This window comes from Carassius auratus, linkage group LG28B, assembly GCF_003368295.1.
Source record: "Carassius auratus strain Wakin linkage group LG28B, ASM336829v1, whole genome shotgun sequence".
In the NCBI taxonomy this organism is placed as follows: domain Eukaryota; kingdom Metazoa; phylum Chordata; class Actinopteri; order Cypriniformes; family Cyprinidae; genus Carassius; species Carassius auratus.
This window is the reverse complement of record NC_039293.1, coordinates 3,485,790-3,499,344: the sequence shown is the minus strand read 5'-3', so window position 1 is coordinate 3,499,344 and position 13,555 is coordinate 3,485,790. Positions and strand designations below refer to the sequence as shown.

Sequence of the window (13,555 nt, the reverse complement as noted above, 5' to 3'; positions counted from 1 at the left end):
TTTTAAGAATTAAGAGAAGATCATTTTGGCACGAGATATGATACATGTAGTTGTACCAATACACAATTATATAGAAGTGTTTCAAATTTGTTTTAATGAAAGCAACAATAAAAAAAATCACAAACAGGTGGTGCAGTCAAGTGAGTTAAGGTCTGAGGGACTTTTTTAGCATTAGTTTATAAAGGGAATGTGTTGTCACTCTCCTGGCTAACATCAGCAGAAGAATAAAACACTTACTGTATATTCCCGAACCCTTCTCAGATGGTCTAGTGAGGTTTTTTAGTCCTTTTTTTTGATGTCACAGATTGATTCATCAGTGAGAGTTTGACCCCCAGTTTGGATGGTTTACTTGAATAGATTATACATAAATGAATCTCACCACAAGGTTAGTACCACAGATGTGTTCATTGTTGTCAAAATGAAATTCCACTCTGCCATTGCGCACTGTTCCTTTACAGCTTGGATCATTGAGATGTAAGATATCAGCTGAAAAACCAGCCTCAAAGAGCTGACAGCGAGACACAGACATGGAGCCAGAGCTGCTTTCACAGGTTTCTGAGAAATCTGAAGAAAAAAAAAAAAACCTTTAATAAATTTACAATTATGGCTTTTTAATGGCAAAAGAAATAAATACAATAAATAAAAAAATAAAGAATACCAACCGAAAGATTCAGAATTCCATCTGGAATGGTTTGCGTTACATAAACAGCCATAAACACCATTTTTTTCTCCACAGTGTTCATCCTCAGAGCAACTGAGTTCAGTACAGTGATCCCTCACACCTGAGAGGAGAAGCACAAAGAAATTAAATACAACACAAAGAGTCATTTGAAAAGAGGTGTAGCTAAACATTCTGTTGCAAAGAACAGAACCATTGCCAATCCACACTTTTAATAATAATTGTCATGCATCGTTTATGTTAGTGTTTTTTACAAAGATGACTTTTGCTATGAATTGACTGCACATGTGTGATAGTGGAATGAGTTCATGTAATTAAAATGCATGCCCAAAAAGATGCTCATGAGAGTTGATGAAATAAACAAGAATTAATACTTTACCAGTGGCTGTGACTCTTGGAGTAGTGGATGCTGTTGGTGTTCTTGGTGTTGCTGCTGTTGTCGAAGAGGCTGCACTAAGTTTTGATATATCTGATAGCAGGAACAATTGTTTTTTATCAATATAATTTTAAATAACACAGAAATGTAAATGACTGAAATACACATAAATAATTGTTTACCTGCACAGTAAGCTCCACAGGTTACTGGGCTGACAAACTCATAAACATAATAATTTCCTGGACATGCTTTGACTTGTATAGGGAGAGATCTGTAATAACAGCAGTCACTCCACCCAGAGCCACAGACCTGACGGGTGACCACCCCATCTTCCAGTCGCGGATGGGAACCGTTAAGCCACATTGGGTAATAAGTGCCACACATGTATTGATTTACACATGATTCTGGCATCTGGGCACTCTGACCGTTGTAGAACAGCCTGTACCAGCCTTGGATGTTATCACACCTTATATTGCTATTGTAAGAATTGTTTGTTGCTCTCCAAGTCTCATTCAGACTGTTATAGTTGTAGCAAGGGTCAACACTTGGGGTGGTGAAACGTACTATTATGAAAAATAAATAGAGAACATAGAGAATATTATATACAGCAGATTAATTTATTCAAGATAATAATGTGAAAACCTACAATTATTCACAATAACGCTCTGTTCACACCAAGAACGAAAGCTATGATGATAACTATGAAGATAGTGATATTAATGTCCACATCATGGAATGATTTCTTCAGTTTATTGTAAGCACGTGTGTCTGCCGCTTTTAATTCTTGAGCTTGTAATAGCAGGATGAATTCTGATTGGGTATCATTCAACAACTGGAAAAAAATCATTCTGAAAGTGATTCCAACGATATAGTTTGACTGTGCTTTTATCATCACAGCTGTGGTGTGGACTGCTATTCTTTAATATTGAGAATGATTGTTATAACTATATCTGTATTGTTATCATCCTTGCTGTGAATTGGCCCTAAGCTTACAAATATTAAAAATAAATATACCTGAACAATATGTAGGAGATGGGATTGAAAGAGGTGGTCTGGTAAATTTGTAGACATAATAGTTTCCAGGACAAGCTTTGACTTGTATTGGGTCGGATCGGTAGTAACTGCACTGCTCATAGTAAGAGCCGTAAATGTCACGAGTAACAGCTCCATCTTCCAGCCGAGGATGAGAGCCACCAAGCCACAGAGAACTAAAACCTCCACATGCCAAGTAAGACACACACCATTCAGGCATCTGAGCACTCAATCCATTAAGAAAGAGTCGATACCAGCCATCCCAGTTAGCATCTGTGTCATCATAATTAGCATTGGATCCATAACGATAACTGAGTATGTTTCTCCAGCTGTCATTGAGTGTGTTGTAGTTAATGCATGGGTCATAATCTAAAAGTGAGAGATGATAAGATCAAAACAGACAAGGAATTTTAAAAAGGAAGTTCATAAGTGCAAATCTGAACAGGTCAAGCATAAAGATCACGAGATTCCTAGACCATTCATACTTAACAGATCTGTGTAATAGTGATGCTACATGTGAAGAAACAAAAGCTGTGATTTTAAATTGCATTGCAGGAATTCAGTTGCAAATTTCATTTAAAATTTTTTTTGTAATAACTTACATTCTTTTACAAAGTAGAATAACAACTTACTCAATGTGTTGTTGGTTCTAGTGGTTATAGCTGGACGTATAGTGGTAATCGGCTGTGAAATGGTGCTAATATCTGAAAAAATTATTCATCATGATAAGATAGAAATCATTTTAAAATACTTCAAAATTAAAAAAAAAAAAAAACACGTACTTGTACAATATCCTGCACACCAGTTTGGCCTCACAAGTTCATAGACATAGTAATTTCCTGGACATGCTTTAACTCTGATTGGTCTTGGTTTGTAATCACAGCATTGAGTCCAGTACTGTCCACAGACCTCTCTGATCACCACTCCATCTACAATCTGAGGGTGAGGACCGTTCAACCACACGGGGATCTGTGTGTTACATCTGTATGAACTAACACAAGTCTCTGGCAACTGGATGTTCATTCCACGGTAGAAAAGCCGGTACCAGCCGTTCCAGGAGAAAGAAGAATCACAAATGCTATCTCCACTTTCATTGTTGGCTCTCCAGGGACGATCCAGAGACTTATAGTTGTAGCAGGGATCACTGCTGATGCTTTGGAAAGCAACTGTTATGGAGTTTGCAAAAGTAATGTTAAAAAATTAATTGCATTGAAGACAATTTAGAGTGTTCTAAAAGCATATTATAAGCACAGTAATTTTAATGTAATCTTACATCTGAGTCTGGATTTGAAAATGATATAATTATCATCACTAAACTACAAAAGTGGATTTGTGAAATTGCTGACATCATGCAGATGTGTGTTATGTGTTCAGTCTAAAGGAATTTTATGTGTGTTTACAAAGTGACATAATTGCAAATACAGCACTTTTAGCTGCTTTCACAGATCTGTGTGAACGTGGCTCAATTTAACAACATTGTTGTCTGTATTCCTGTCTAAATAGTCCTTGACTGAATTTGTTTCTTGTCAGTGTGTTAGTTCAGTAGTTCAGTGTTGTTTTTTTTATGTTATCTGCTTTACACATGGTGTATTTAGCTGTTATGTTCTGCTTTCTTATATCTTCCTGTTTTTCCAGTGTTCTGGATTTTTATTTTATATTTTTGTTTAAATCGAACTGAATCGTTTTAAACAGTTCGCATATCTAATACGCATCAATCCACAAATGACTTAAGCTGTTAACTTTTTTATTGTGGCTGACACTCCCTCTGAGTTCAAACAAACCAATATCCCGGAGTACTCATGTACTCAAACAGTACATTGACTGAACTGCTGTGAAGAGAGAACTGAAGATGAACACCGAGTCGAGCCAGATAACGAACAAAACATTGACTCATTCATGAGTCAAGAACCGTTTCTGTCAGACACGTCCGATTCGAGAACCGAGGAGCTGATGATACTGCGCATGTGTGATTCAGGGTGAAGCAGACCAACAAACAAGGCGTTTCTCAATGTCAAGGATACTTCCTTGGTAGGACTGATCCTTCCAAGTCACTTCCTTCAGAGGCTAGGTGAGACTCCTCTTTAGCATACGGAGAACACGTAAATGGAACAGGCTAGCAAGTGCACGTAATTGCGTCATTACGTCAGTGAAAAGGTCCGTTTGAATAACGCTGTGAATGGTATCATTAAATTATTTGGACAACTTAATAGTTATTTATAAAATAAATGCCGTTGACGCAACCAATTGTTAAATGACAGGTCCGGTTCAGTTAACCATTTGTATTTGTATAATTTACAATAGCAATAATTTGTACTGGCATTTAAACGTCAAACTTTACTTATATTTACTACAGTTATAACAAATGTTTGGTAACGTAAATAAAAACCGTTAACACACCGACTACATTACGTTCGACATTTTTTAATTTTTAACTAACGTTAGATAGCAAAGCTGCACGCATAGGATTGTGGGTTATTTGAGAGCGCGAAGAGCGTGAAGGATACACATATGCATCCTTTCCTGTGTATGGGATATTCTTCAAACGAAGGACTCAGTCCTTGGTTGAAATTCCGAGGATCCTCGACATTGGAACAGTCCTTCGACGGATGTCGATGACGTAGCATCCTCGAAATACTGGCTTCCGAGGATCCTTCCTTGACATTGAGAAACACCTACAGGGCGTCTGAACCGAACTGATTCTTTTAGTGATTGATTCTGAACTGATTCTGTGCTAGTGTTATGAGCGCGGATAAACCAAAGGCTTGAACAAGGGCAATCATCGCAAATGATGCCATTACGTCGAGTGCAAAAGAACCGGTGAACTGTTTTCTTCAACCGGTTTATTTAATCGAATTGTCCGAAAGAACTACTGGTGATCCGAAAACCGATGGAACCGGTTCTTCACTCGAGAACGAGTCAGTCTATAGTTCATTATCTGGCTCGGCTCGGTGTTCATCTTCAGTTCTCTCTTCACAGCAGTTCAGTCAGTGTACTGTTTGAGTGCATGCATTACTCCGGGATATTGGTTTGTTTGAACTCAGAGGGAGTGTCAGCCACATTAAAAAAGTTAACAGCTTAAGTCATTTGTGGATTAATGCATATTAGAGATGCGAACCATTTAAAATGATTCAGTTCGATTTGGTGAACTGAATGATTCATTCGCGAACCGGATGTCCAGATGCTTGGTTTTGAACTCTCACAACAGACACGGAAGAGAAGACAATGCTGAATAAAGTCGTCGTTTTTGCTATTTTTGGACCAAAATGTATTTTCGTGTAATGTAAATGTAATCCTTTCTGGTGTTATAAGAGATTTGAGGTTTGGATTTGTGAGATTGTGAGGGAATACTACAGTAATGGTGGGTTATAAATTGACTGCACAGGACTGATTCTGACTGTTTAAAGATGTAAAATGACCTAATACATAGAGCATTTATTCTTCATATAGACTTTTGAAATTCACCTGCACAATACATTGGGCTGGGGATTGATGTGTTGGGTTTGACAAGTTCATAGACGTAATAATTTCCAGGACAAGCTTTGACTCGAATGGAGTTGGATTTATAGCTGCCACAAGAGGAAGTCGACCACATCCAAACCATAGCATTAGTTCCCACCACTTCACGGGTCACCACTCCATCCTCAAGTCTTGGATGAGAACCATTGAGAGACAATCCAGTTTCACCACCACAACGTGTAGTACTCACACACCACTCAGACATTTGAGCACTGAGTCCTCTCAGATACAGCCGATACCAGCCTCTCCATTCAACAAGACTGTCATTACGTGAAGAGTAGTAATAGTTTGCTTGTATGTCTCTCCAGTATTCATCAAGAATCGTATAATTATAGCATGGATCAGTGCTGGAAGTTGTAGAACCTAATGCCAAAAAAAAAACAAAAAAAACAAAACAATGTGTGATTATTATTCAGAATACATACAGTATGGCAGAATACAGACGGCAAACACACTTACATTACATTATAGCTAAACCTCTGTGTCTGTATGACAGGGAAAGTGTGGAATGAGGATAAACTGACTACACTTACAACAAATGTCAAAAATACACTCTTCTCTCACTAATTACCACATAGATAATTAGTGAGCATTTTCTAAGAAGCACACCTTTTTTTCTCCATTGCAGTAAAAAATTTCCTGCAGAAAGTTGCATATTTATACAAACTGTGATGAGTGGGGCAGGGCCGAGAGCCGTGGGAATGGAGCGAGGCGGGTGGAGTGATTTGAAATGAGCGACACCTGCGACACTCACCGGTCTCGAGTCCCACGGAGGAGATCGGAAGGATACAAAAGAGGAGCGACGACAGTGAAGGACGAGAGAGGACCAGGCCTGGGCTTTATTTTGTGTTTTAGTTTTGTATGTGCGTGACAGATGTCCGCGAGGGGTTGTCGCGCTGTTTTGTGTTTATTTTATTATTAAAGCTTCATTTTGATTGTTCCCGCCTCCTTCTTCCGGCGATTATGAAGTTTGTAAAGTGTTACACTGGTACCGAAACCCGGGAGGAAGGAAGGACACGCTTCCTAAGGTCTCTCGCCACTGTAGTGAATCCGCGGTGCCATCAAGCAGGGCGTAGCAGTCTGGTGCCGGGGACACTCGAGGCGGTGGGCTGGAGTGAGTTGCAGGAGACGGACAAACTCGCTGCCGGCCACCCACGATGTGGAAGGGCGGCTGCTGTCCGTGAGGGAGTGGAGGAGTCGGCGCCGTTCGCCAGGGGGAGCCGGAGCATGCTGCCGTCTGCCATGATGGGGAGTAGCAGGGAACGGGGGACTCCTGCCTGCTGCCCAAAACCGGAGGAGCCGTCGGCGTCCACTGGGCGGCGAAGGAGTGTAGTGCCATCCACCGAGGGCCGTCCAGTGCCACCGCCAGGCACCGCGGAAGAGTTCACCCAGCTGGTGGAGGGGCCGAGCGGCAGTGCTTCTGGGAACCGAAACAAATTTTTTCTTATCTCTGTCTATCCTCATCCCTCCATCTCCTTTTCTCTCACCTCGTCTGTCTGTCCTACCCCCAGGTTCCCATAGGTCACCATGAGCAGTCCCCCCGGAAGGAGGTGGGGGGGAAGTAGAGCACAGTCTCGGGAGTACCCCCCGGTGTACGAGGGGCGATGGGGGTATGTGACGAGTGGGGCGAGGGATTATGAAGTTTGTAAAGTGTTACAGAGATATATTGCTGGTATGACCTTAGACCTTCCATAAAGACCTCTAAAATGTAAAATTCTTATAAAATAATAAGTAAAAATAGGTTTAATTTAATTTAATAAAATGTAAAATATAGCAATTAAGTGGCCAAGCACTCCACAGGCAAATTGAAAAGCTAATCATGGTGTGAAGGATCACACCAAATGTAACAATGAGCAATTACAGCAATTTTAGGACGACTGTAACTGAAATGGCTGAAAAGTCATAAATACAACCACTAATAATATTATTAAATGGCTTATCACTTTTGACCAACAGGTGGCGCTGTAACCAAATCATTTTGGCATGTTCTGTGTGAAGTGACAATGGCACACACAAAGTTTGGTGTCAATATGCCAAAGCATTGCAGAGATACAGGCTGAAGTGTCATTTTGGCATGGTGCCTCGTTCGACAATGGTTTTGTCTATCAACACATAATCCATGAAATTTTGTCAGCACAGTCTGAAGATCTGATTCAATTTTGGAGAACATCGGACCAAAGGTTGATGAGGAGATCAAAAAAGTAGGTTTTTAACATAAATCAAAATAGAGGACAGGAAGTTCAGCTTACTCTTGCATATTTGGTATTTATGCTTTCGGCATAAGCCAAAGAATATTTTGAGACCAGTTTCATTGCAACAGGCTAATGCAGTAAAAAGTAATTAGCATGTTTATAAATGTAATTATTAATGGTTAATGAATGGTTTATTACTCTTGACCAATAGGTGGCTCTGTTTCCAAATTAATGTGGCATGGTCGGTGTGAGGTGACAATGGCACATACAAAGTTGACGAGTTCGAATTTTGAATTTAATTCGACTTGGCATGAGCCAAGGATTCAGAATTTTTTTTTTTTTTCATTTTCTGGCTTACGATTCAAAAGTTATTAGCATAGAAATATTGAAAGTTTGCACAAGTGGTGGCGCTAGAGAGTTGAAGTTAGAGACTTCAAATTTGCTATGGTTAATGTTGAGACTGTCCTCTACCAGTTTGCCAAATCTCACAACTTTCCCACAATCGGTTCTATGGGCTGCCATAGACTTGAGGCGGAAGAAGAAGAAGAAAAGAAGAACGTGCCTTCGGTGCTTGGCCCCTAAATATAAATTCAAAAGGCATTGTTATGACAAGGAATGTATTTATCAGACACCTCTCTAGATAAAGCTTATTTTTGAGAAAAAGCAAAGCAAAAAAAAAAGCTGCTTTGACTGAATTTGCATTGTAAAAAGTGTTATATAAAAATGGTGATTTGACTTGACCTGACCTGACTGAATGAGTATTCAGCATCTTCAAATTCAGGCCTGAAATCTATCCATATCTGCGTGATGGGGAAATAATTTAGGCATTCAGATTTATTTCTTTTAGTTTGTGGTTGGGGAAAGTAGACAAATGGTTTTGTTTGGGTTGTGTGTTTGGGGTGGGTGGGGGGTGGGGGGGTTATCATTGCTCCCCCTGCACTTATCCATGCTAGGCATCCATGCTTGGACCCCCTTGAAAATGAGATGTCACATCTCAAGGGCATATCCTTTCAATAAATTAAAATTATAGGCTGCATGTGCTAGGAGTGTCACAGTATTTGTGTTCCCTGGGTAACCACTAGATGTCCTCCTTCCCCGCGGTGTCTATCACTTCCTGAACCACATTCCCCGGGATCTCTAGGCGTTTCTCAATGTCAAGGATACTTCCTTAGTAGGACTGATCCTTCCAAGTCACTTCCTTCAGAGGCTAGGTGAGACTCCTCTTTAGCATACGGAGAACACGTAAATGGAACAGGCTAGCAAGTGCACGTAATTGCATCATTACGTCAGCGAAAAGGTCCGTTTGAATAACGCTGTGAATGGTATCATTAAATTACTTTGGGCAACTTAACTAGTTATTTATAAAATAAATGCCGTTGACGCAACCAATAGTTAAATGACAGGTCCGGTTCAGTTAACCATTTGTATTTGTATAATTTACAATATCAATACGATAGAAATTTGTACTGGGATTTAAACGTCACACTTACTACAGTTATAATAAATGTTTGGTAACGTAAATAAAAACCGTTAACGCTCCGACTACGTACGTTAATGTTCAACATTTTTTAACTAACGTTAGATAGCAAAGCTGCACGCATAGGATTGTGGTTCATTTGAGAGCGCGAAGAGCGCGAAGAATACACTTATGAATCCTTTCCTGTGTATGGGATATTCTTCGAACGAAGGACTCAGTTCTTGGTTGAAATTCCGAGGATCCTCGACATTGGAACAGTCCTTCGACGGATGCCGATGACGTAGCATCCTCGAAATACTGGCTTCCGAGGATCCTTCCTTGACACTGAGAAACACCTTCTGTCTTCTCATTGCACTCAGCTGTCACTAATCATTAATCATTGCACTCAGCCCATTCCCCATTAGCGTTTGTCATTTCCCTGCATATTTATACCCTGTCTGTCTTAGTATGTGTCACGGAGTCCTTGTAGTGTTCATGTCAAATTTCTAGTTCTTGTTCTTGCCCGTGTGCTTGTGTCTGTTTATGTTGTTTGGATTGCTACTTTGGTTTTGACCCCTGCCTGGACTGGATTTCGAGTTGGATCACCCCTAATAAAAGACATATCTGCATTTGGACCTCTCTCTGTGTTTTCCTGTGTCCCGGTCGTGACAAGGAGTTCTTGTCCTGAAGATAAACATGCCGCCAGTCCAAACTGTATCCTAATTGGCATTCATCTTTTATGTCAGTTGTCCTTACAGAAATTACTTGTGATATGAATTGACATCATGCATGTGTAGTGGAATAAACAGAACAATGTTGAGAGTTCATGTAATTAAAATGCATGCCCAAAAAGATGCTCATGAGAGTTGATGAAATAAACAAGAATTAATACTTTACCAGTGGCTGTGACTCTTGGAGTAATGGATGCTGTTGGTGTTCTTGGTGTTGCTGCTGTTGTTGAAGAGGCTGCACTAAGTTTTGTGACATCTGATAGCAGGAACAATTGTTTTTTATCAATATAATTTTAAATAACACAGAAATGTAAATGACTGAAATAAGCATAAATAAATGCTTACCTGCACAGTAAACTCCACAGGTTACTGGGCTGACAAACTCATAAACATAATAATTTCCTGGACATGCTTTGACTTGTATAGGGAGAGATCTGTAAGAACAGCAGTCACTCCACCCGGAGCCACAGACCTGACGGGTGACCACCCCATCTTCCAGTCGCGGATGGGAGCCGTTGAGCCACATTGGGTTATAAGTTCCACACATGTATTGATTTACACATGATTCTGGCATCTGGGCACTCTGACCGTTGTAGAACAGCCTGTACCAGCCTTGGATGTTATCACACCTTATATTGCTATTGTAAGAATTGTTTGTTGCTCTCCAAGTCTCATTCAGACTGTTATAGTTGTAGCAAGGGTCAACACTTGGGGTGGTGAAACGTACTATTATGAAAAAATAATAGAGAACATAGAGAATATTATATACAGCAGATAAATATATTCTAGATAATGATGTGAAAACCTACAGTAATTCACAATAATGCCCTGTTCACATCAAGAACGAAAGCTATGATGATAGTGACATTAGTGTCCACACCATTATGGGGCGCCATTTGTAAAGCATCTCATGCTGAAAATAACAGCAACATTTTATCACATTTAACTTCAAACAATGTTTAAAAAACTGAATTTATGAATGGTCACTTTTAAGCAGTGGTGGACGAAGTACACAAATCAAGTACTTGAGTAAAAGTACAGATACATATGGTAAAATATTACTCCAGTAAAAGTAAAAGTACTCCTTTTTCAATTTTACTCAAGTGAAAGTACAAAAGTACTCAATTTTTTATGTACTTAAGTAAAAAAGTACTGCAAGATAGATGTTTGCAATTTTACATAGGCTACTTAATTTAATTTTATATTAGCACAATTTTTTTGTAATCCTACTGCTCAAAATACCTGGGATTTTTTCCAAAATAACCACTATATGGAGTCAAAATATATTTTTGTTGTTGATATGGACTAAGCTGATGAGAGTAATGCTCACTGTGAAGCTTACACTGTGATGTACCTGAGAGAAAACAGAGATGACCATCTGATTTTCACCAGTAAGAAAAAAGTATTTTAAAGTTAGTTGTTTTACAGAACATCAAAGTTACAGAACAGACCACATACAAAGAGTTTTCTTTATTTTCATGACTATGAAGATTGTAGAGTCACACTGAAGGCATCAAGGGCTATTTGACCAAGAAGGAGAGTGATGGGGTGCAGCGCCAGATGACCTGCCTCCACAGTCACCGGACCTGAACCCAATCGAGATGGTTTAGGGGTGAGCTAAGGGCCAACAAGTGCTAAGCATCTCTCGGGGAACTCCTTCAAGACTGTTGGAAGACCATTTCAGGTGACTACCTCTTGAAGCTCATCAAGAGAATGCCAAGAGTGTGCAAAGCAGTAATCAAAGCAAAAGGTGGCTACTTTGAAGAACCAAGAATATGACATATTTTCAGTTGTTTCACATTTTTTTGTTATGTATATAATTCCATATATAATTCCACATGTGTTAATTCATAGTTTTGATGCCTTCAGTGTGAATCTACAATTTTCATAGTCATGAAAATAAAGAAAACTCTTTGAATGAGAAGGTGTGTGCAAACTTTTGGTCTGTACTGTATATATGACATGATAATAAGGCCTGAAGTTAGGAAGAACATTTTAAGGAAAAAAATAATAAAAAAAATTTCATAATGATTTTTTCCTTCTCAAATCTTGTCTGTGGTTTAAAAACACCCCTGGCCAAACGGGGTGCATCTCTTCCCACTTTGATAATTACTGTAGTTACCATGTTCTGAACATCACATCCTTTCTTTTCTAACCAGATGTAATCTATCTGTATGTAATATATATATATATATATATATATATATATATATATATATAGATAGATAGATAGATAGATAGATAGATAGATAGATAGATAGATAGATAGATATGTGTGTGTGTGGCTGAATAAAAATATTTGGACATTTATAAAAATTACATCAACTTAGCACCAACAAGCTTGTTAGCTAGACAGTTAGCATCAGCTAACAATATTTACTTATTTTCAGTACGATGAACATTCATGTCTGTCTACTCGTCTAGTTAATCCAAACAATATACATATGTATAACATTACTGTCGATAAACAATATAAAAACAGACGTCAGATAGGACATTTTAATAAAACTGTTAACATTACGGCAGCGGTGACTTTGAACATGCATGAGTTATTGTATTTAATCTGTGTTGTTTTAAGGTTTTTTTGTTGTTGTTGTTGTTGTTGTTGTTGTTTTACCTAAAATTGATGTGTCTGCATCGTCTGCACTCGAGCATTTGAGTGGGCTTAAATAGATCTCTCTTTACAACGGATTTAGTTCCCAAACAACTGACAGTTTTGACCTAAATATGATTTTCAGTTACAATAATTACTCCAAAATTTCGACATAACTTACTTTTAGCAACATCAGACGCACGCGCGCTCACAAGATCTCCCGGTTCTTACTTCTGGTGACTCGCACTAAACGGTTCATTTGAATCAGCGAGTGGTCGACTCCAGAACAGCTGCAATCGGATCATTCTAATTCGTAAACGAATCGTTTGGTGCGATTCGCGATCCGATTTAAAAGTTTATTTTGAAAAGACTCGGTTCGTTCATGATGAATCAGACACCGCTTCTGCGTGTCGGAGCACGTGATATTATAGGGAGTAACGATATGTTTTATGAAATGTAGTGAAGTAAAAAGTACGATTTTATGCTTTGGAATGTAGTGAAGTAAAAGTAAAAGTTGCTCAAAATAAAACTACTCCAGTAAAGTACAGATACTTGAAAAATGTACTTAAGTACAGTAACGAAGTAAAGCTACTCCGTTACTGTCCACCACTGCTTTTAAGCACATTTACAACAATATTTGTCAACTTAGAGATATTTTAAATAGTAAAATATAAATATAAAATGTTACACCTAAATGTTAAATGTAAAATCTAAATGCTAAATCTAATTGTTAAATCTAAATATTAAATCTAAATATAAATGTAAAATATAAATGCTAAATCTAAATGTTAAATATAAATATTAAATCTAAATATAAATGCAAAATATAAATGTTAAATATAAATCTAAATGTTAAATATAAATTTAAATCTAAATGTTAAATATAAATCGTAATATAAATGTTAAATATAAATGTAAAATCTAAATCTAAATGTTAAATCTAAATATTAAATCTAAATCTAAATATTAAATCTAAATAT

General features: G+C 38.3%; 1 protein-coding gene across 1 annotated transcript in view; it reads right to left on the bottom strand.

Annotated features, from left to right (window-relative positions):
* Nucleotides 1–13,555, bottom strand: part of LOC113067816 (uncharacterized) — a 32,452-nt gene that overhangs the window by 4,036 nt on the left and 14,861 nt on the right. The window contains exons 7-16 of the mRNA XM_026240293.1: nt 10,328–10,708; nt 10,149–10,238; nt 5,550–5,966; nt 2,870–3,253; nt 2,720–2,791; nt 2,070–2,456; nt 1,238–1,618; nt 1,059–1,148; nt 663–782; nt 380–564 (exon numbers count right to left, since the gene is read on the bottom strand). Coding sequence (XP_026096078.1) covers nt 380–564; nt 663–782; nt 1,059–1,148; nt 1,238–1,618; nt 2,070–2,456; nt 2,720–2,791; nt 2,870–3,253; nt 5,550–5,966; nt 10,149–10,238; nt 10,328–10,708 — 2,507 coding nt within the window. The remainder of the gene's footprint in view (nt 1–379; nt 565–662; nt 783–1,058; nt 1,149–1,237; nt 1,619–2,069; nt 2,457–2,719; nt 2,792–2,869; nt 3,254–5,549; nt 5,967–10,148; nt 10,239–10,327; nt 10,709–13,555) is intronic.